Raw genomic sequence first — 6,268 nt, 5'->3', positions numbered from 1 at the left:
TGACGTTAGACTTTTACTCACTATGCACAAAAAATCTTCTCATTTTGAGAGGTTATTCTCACACGCTGGTGTCTATTGTGACAAATTTCATCTGTGTGATCAATTGAGTTACGCATGCAAGTATTGGGTGCAACTCTTACACTACGACTGCTAGCTAGAGTTTGATTCTGTATCATTACCTATAATTAACCTACTTAAGAATTAACTGAGCTGTCTGTGCTATAATAATTGCTAGTGCATTATAGTTGAGGTAGTAGCATAGAAAGAAAAAATGTACATTGATTATCAATTTTATAAAAGTGGGTGGTGTGAGTAAGGCATGCATTGCATACATACTAGAGCATGCAGGGCCAAACCACCGGTCAACTCTCTCATGGTCGTCCTCCTTTTATTCCATAAAACACTATAAAGTGTAAATTAAACCACCCCCACACCACACCACACCTCACCCACCGCCTCCGTCTTCACGCAACTATATATAATTACACTCTCATCATTTTCTATACATACATACGACATATATAGCCAAGGAGTGTTTTAATTTCTTCCCGGATCCACACACCTAATTCACTTCTTGTCTCTCCGACAACTAACGACTATGAGGAAGGCTTCCTGCGACCATTCTCATCATCATCATCATCATGAGATCAACAAGGGTGCTTGGTCCAAGCAGGAAGACCAGAAGCTCCTAGATTACATCCGAAAACACGGCGAGGGAGGCTGGCGCGACCTGCCCAAGGCTGCAGGTTTGTATATAATGCCACCCTACCTCGCCTTATGACCTTAGCCAGCAAAGGGATAGCTTAAGTTGTTCTTAACTGATCGATTCAAATAAAAAATGTCTATAAATTGTTCCCATCTGGAGTCAGATTTTTAACTTTGTAGTTATTAGGTGAACAACTAACTCATCCATTTGGCTATAGTTGCCCCTTTGTTTTAAGTTCTTTTGGCCTTTGGTATATTCGAGGGGAATAAGGATTGAATCTAAGAACTCTTAGCTTTTTAGATTCTATCTTCGTTTATGTTATCAGACTATAAAGTATTGAACTTAGGTATAAGATAGGTTTTAATCCAATCACAAAAACACTAATTTATTTTTCTTAACACGAATTTATTATGAGTCAAGAGAATTGATATCGCCGTCTTTTATAAAAAATAAAAAGAATAAAAATTTACATATTCTATATATCAGGACTAGACTAAAGGTTTTGGGAGAAAAAAAAAATTGGATTCTTAAATTTTAATCTAAAACTAAAAGCTTATCATGGGAGGTAAACCTTAACCTATACCCATATTCTTTTTTGATTTGAGAGGGATGCGGAGTATGTGTTTGAAGTAAATAAAGTTAATTATATTTGGTAATTTTTATTTTTACTTTTTTTTTTTTCAGGTCTGCTTCGTTGCAGTAAAAGTTGTAGGCTTAGATGGATGAATCATTTAAAGCAAACTGCCAAACGAGGGAACTTTGGTGATGATGAGGAGGATCTCATCATCAAGCTTCATGCCTTGCTTGGCGACAGGTAAATGAGTGTATACAAAATGGAAATTTAACTTTTTTCTTAACCCATAATTATCCTATTTAATAATAAAATAGTTACCCCAAAAAAAATGGTTAAGTGGGTGGAGCATGATTTTCGTGTCCAAAGGTCATGATTGATTCTTGCAAATACCATCTCAGTTGAGCGGGTCACACAATTATAGTGGGATTTACTTCTCCGGTATGAATTTGTATGTTGTTACACACTAGCGGGGTTTACGTACCTTATACATGCCTCCGGGTAGTGGTAGCAGGTTTCTCTCGTTATATAAAAATAAAAAATAGTAATATTGGTTAAGAGTTTATTTCATATGCTATTATCTTTAAAAAAAAATTATACATTATTTTTTCTAAAGTTTTCAATATGTTATTACTTATTACTGGATAAAAATTTCAAATTTAGAACATTTTTGGATATCTTGAAATAGAATGCAAAGAATCAACATCGGTAACTACAATATAATTGAAAATGTTACTATAAACGAGAGAACAAGAATGAAAAACCTCTTTATTATGATGAGATTAATATTTGCCATTTTTGTTGTCATCACCTCACATGCTAATGGAAAACAATGCAACCTTGTATAGTTGGGTATAAAGTGAGGATTGATGGAATTTATAGGAAAGAAAGGTAAAAAAGATAAAGAAATTAGTATGTGTGTCCATATATGTTGGGTAAAAAGTGATTTGAATATTTTATCTATGTAATCATCTTTAATTATTCTAAATTTGATAAATTGCCAAGTCTAGTGGCACGAATTGACTTTGCTCTATGAGATATCTTGGGTTCTCGAACTTCAGTGGGACAGTATTGACTTTTCATGCTTCAGTAGGTCGAGAAAGTAATTATGAACAAATACAGAATTATTACAGAGTCATTAGTATGGTTAAGATTTCATATTAGTAGGGTTTGGCAGGTGGTCGTTGATCGCCGGGAGATTGCCGGGGCGCACCGAGGAAGAAGTGAAGAATTACTGGAATTCCCATATCAAAAAAAAGCTTTTGGATATGGGAATTGATCCCAATAATCACCGCCTTTCTTGCACTTATTCCCGCCCTCATAACATCGCCGCCCAAACTTCGGCCGGGAAGAGCCGTGTTACTTCGCCGGAAAAGCAACGGGTCGAGAGCGACGGTGAAGTTTCAGATGCCGGAAGTAGTAACGTCCGTTAGGCCGGCCGGCAAGTGTACGGCTGCCGGACTACCTAAATTAACCGTATTAACGTTGAACACTTGAACGTACAATATGTGTCGTAGCTTATTATTATTATTATTATTATTATTATTATTATTATTATTATGTGCTCTAGCTTATGTCTATTATGTCTCATAAACAGCTCAGTTGGTATTTAGGGATGAGTGAAGACATGTGAAAGTTTCATCCAATACGGTGGATTCATTTCTTTTGAGGTTGAGCTTATGTCTACAACTATAATCTAATTGTAATAATAGCTCTAAATAAATTAGTAATAAATGATATCACTAATTGTTAACATCAAACGGGTACGTAACACTAGCTCGTAGTTAGTGGAGGCATAACTTTATTTCTTTATCTATCACAATTTCAAGAGGCAAGGTGCTAGACTTGACCCTTGACAACTACATTTTCGAAAAATAAGGTGTTGGACTCACCAGAGAGCTTTAATTGTGCAGTGGCCCCGATATCACTGATTAATTAGGATAAATCCCTTACCATTACACCAAGCTATAACTCATGGCAAAAACGCAACTTAATTTTTTTTTTTTTTTACCTTCACATTTTCAAGAAGTGAAGTGCTACATTTGACCTTTCATCGACTTTCGCCCAATAATCTCCTTAGCTTTGTCTAAACTTGCTAGCCTTTCACCGCCTTTGCCCAACGCCAATATTTATCAAATTATCACTCTATAATCAAGGTAAGGATCGATATGATGGTGTTCATCTGTTTTGAGGGTATTGAAAAGAGGAACAGTACGTACCAAACTGCCATGTGAACAACATGCTGCCAGTTCGATCTGTGTCAATCATGCAAAAACATGTAACCAACATTACTGGCGGAAAATGAGGGCAATCCCTTCAAACCCCAAATATCGTCGTAGTATGTATATTAGCACTTACAAAGAGTTAATTCCAGAAACGTTCGCTTGACTATTGATATTTATCAATTCTGATGATCATCTTGATTATAAATAGTTCATTGACTATTGATTTTGTTCTAGATTTGCTTCTCTAATTAATATTTGTTTAATATGCATTAAATTTAAGGGTAAGAATGTAAAAATTAGCTAATAGAATTCTATCTCCAGATTTAAGCTAAGGGTGTTAAAACAAATAATATAATCACCTCAAATATGGGGTCAAGACTTATTAGTATCATGGTCCAAATTGACTTATATATGCATCAACCTTGTTCTTCGCATTCTCACTAATAATGAACTTAGTGTATGAAGTTTATGAATTCAATTTGCTAATCTCAATAACAAGTCAATTTTTACATTCATACCCTCAAATTTAACGCCTAGTAAACAAATATTTAATAAGATGATCAAATCTTAAATAAAATCAATAGTCAAGATGCCTTTCAAATTAAAAGTTAATAATAAAAATTGATAAATTGTTTCCTTTTACAACATGCATGCTGCCGCCCTTAGCTTGGTTTACATATTCATTCATCATCATCCCTAAATAAATATTATATATATAAATATAATAATAATAACTGGGGCTCAAAATGAATAGAAGTCTAACAAATATATAGTAGATACAAAATATTTGGTCCAAACATGAGTTATTTACCACATAGGAGCTGAGGGAAGCTCAACCCAACCAAAGGTAATCGTGAATATTGTTGTATTATTTTTTTAATAGTGTTAATTCGTGTAAATATATACCTTTTGAATATTTTTGATTTATTTTTTTATTAGTGTTAAATTAGTGTAAATATATACATATTTGAAAAACTTATATTCGAAATAGTTTTTCAGAATTTCCTTTCATTTTTCTTTATTACAGGGAAGCTTTATTCATTGAGCATGTGTCTAAATTCCATACTAGATTCGAGGAAGAAAAAGTTTACTGTATTAAAATTTTTTGGAATAAGGGTCAAATAGGCCACCGAACTACATACGAAATTGCAATTAGGCCATCGAACTCAAAAATAATGCAATTGAATCTCTGAACTACACAAATTCATGCAAATTAACCCAAAGTGACTTGTTGACTTGATCTTCCGGTTACCAACTTTAAAAATAATATTTTAAAATAATTTTAAATTAATTAATTAATTAAAATTAAAATTAAAAAAAACAGGAACAAGTCAATTGGGTACTTTTTTTTTAATTTTAAATTTTAATTTTAATTAATTATTTTATTTAAATTATTTTAAAATATTATTTTTAAAGTTGGTAACCGGAAAATCAAGTCAAACAAGTCACTTTGACTTAATTTGCATGGATTTGTGTAGTTCAGGGACCCAATTGCATTGTTTTTTAGTTCAATGGCCTAATTGCAGTTTCGTGTGTAGTTCGATGGCCTATTTGACCCTTATTCCAATTTTTTTTTAGTTATCACCAACTTCTGTGCATATAAGACTAGCAATAACAAGTTTATAATCAAATTTAATTATGCAACTATAATTAAATTAAAGAATACAAAAGCATAAACTTTCCTAGCACATGTATCGGTTATAGTCATTTTCTGAGTTGAAATCACCAGGAGGTTTTGAAGAGAAAGAATTAATTGGTAATTCTTTAATGGTACTTTGTTACGTGTTCATATTTATTTATTTATTTATTTATTTTCTTTTTCGGTGTTCTGTGTTACTTTTTTTTTTTTTTTTTTGAATTCGAATGTTCTTTTCCCATTTCCCATTTTTGAATTCGTATGTTGTATGTTTTATTTATTTTATTTTTAAGCTAAGACTTGATAATTATAAATTATTTAATACTTCAATATTTAATACTAAAATATTAAATATTAACTTAAAAAACATCGTCTAGGATTTGAACCGATTTAGGGTTATTTCACTCAAAATAATATCTTTTTGAGCGTAATAACGCATTTTAAAAAAGAGGTTGACTAAATAGCATCCTACACCACCGATTATGGTGATAATTTAGGCGGTAGGACGGTGCCAGGCGCCGATAGTGATTTTTGCTACATTGCTCCTTAGTAAATAATTGTGAGACACACTTCGTAAATCATTTAACCCAAATAAAAAATAAAAAACCATTAGCAAAACACTCAGCTAATCATTTACTAATTGATACATTCAAACTTTTAAATTTTTAAAAAGTCTGTAAATTTATAAAAATCTTAATGGAATACACCTTATGTTGAGTGGTGGTTCGGAGAGTCGAGTTCAACATCTTGTTATCAAAATGTGGTGCTAACTCTAATAAAGTTGCGCATTTGCTACTAGCTATATACATTTTGGCGTAGTGATATGCGCTTGATCCTGGCAATTAGTATCAAAGCAGGTCATTAGTTCGGAGAGTCGAGTCCAACATCTTGCCAACGAAATGTAGCACTGACTACTATGCAAGTAGAAGGAGATAAATGTGCGTCTTCGTTACTAATTATACATTTTGGCATAGTAGTAAGCACTTAAGGTGTCACCTTACCCCTTAATTAGGCCGGCCCAGTGCGAATAGGGACTAGTTTGAATATGGTACGGGGTTAAGGTGCCTCCTAGAGACTTGAGTTAATATTTGTACATGATACCTCATGACCTGACAAAAAAAAAAAAAAAA

General features: G+C 32.8%; 1 protein-coding gene across 1 annotated transcript; it reads left to right on the top strand.

Annotated features, from left to right (window-relative positions):
• The first annotated feature begins 449 nt into the window (after positions 1-449).
• On the top strand, positions 450-2,874 carry LOC116026207 (transcription factor MYB3-like). The gene is made up of 3 exons (XM_031267679.1): positions 450-746; positions 1,391-1,520; positions 2,455-2,874. The coding sequence occupies exons 1-3, from the start codon at positions 599-601 to the stop codon at positions 2,708-2,710; spliced, it is 534 nt and encodes a 177-aa protein (XP_031123539.1). The 5' UTR covers positions 450-598; the 3' UTR covers positions 2,711-2,874.
• The last annotated feature ends 3,394 nt before the right edge of the window (positions 2,875-6,268 follow it).

Source organism: Ipomoea triloba, chromosome 7 (genome assembly GCF_003576645.1).
Source record: "Ipomoea triloba cultivar NCNSP0323 chromosome 7, ASM357664v1".
In the NCBI taxonomy this organism is placed as follows: Eukaryota; Viridiplantae; Streptophyta; class Magnoliopsida; order Solanales; family Convolvulaceae; genus Ipomoea; species Ipomoea triloba.
This window is presented reverse-complemented; position numbering and strand designations above follow the sequence as displayed.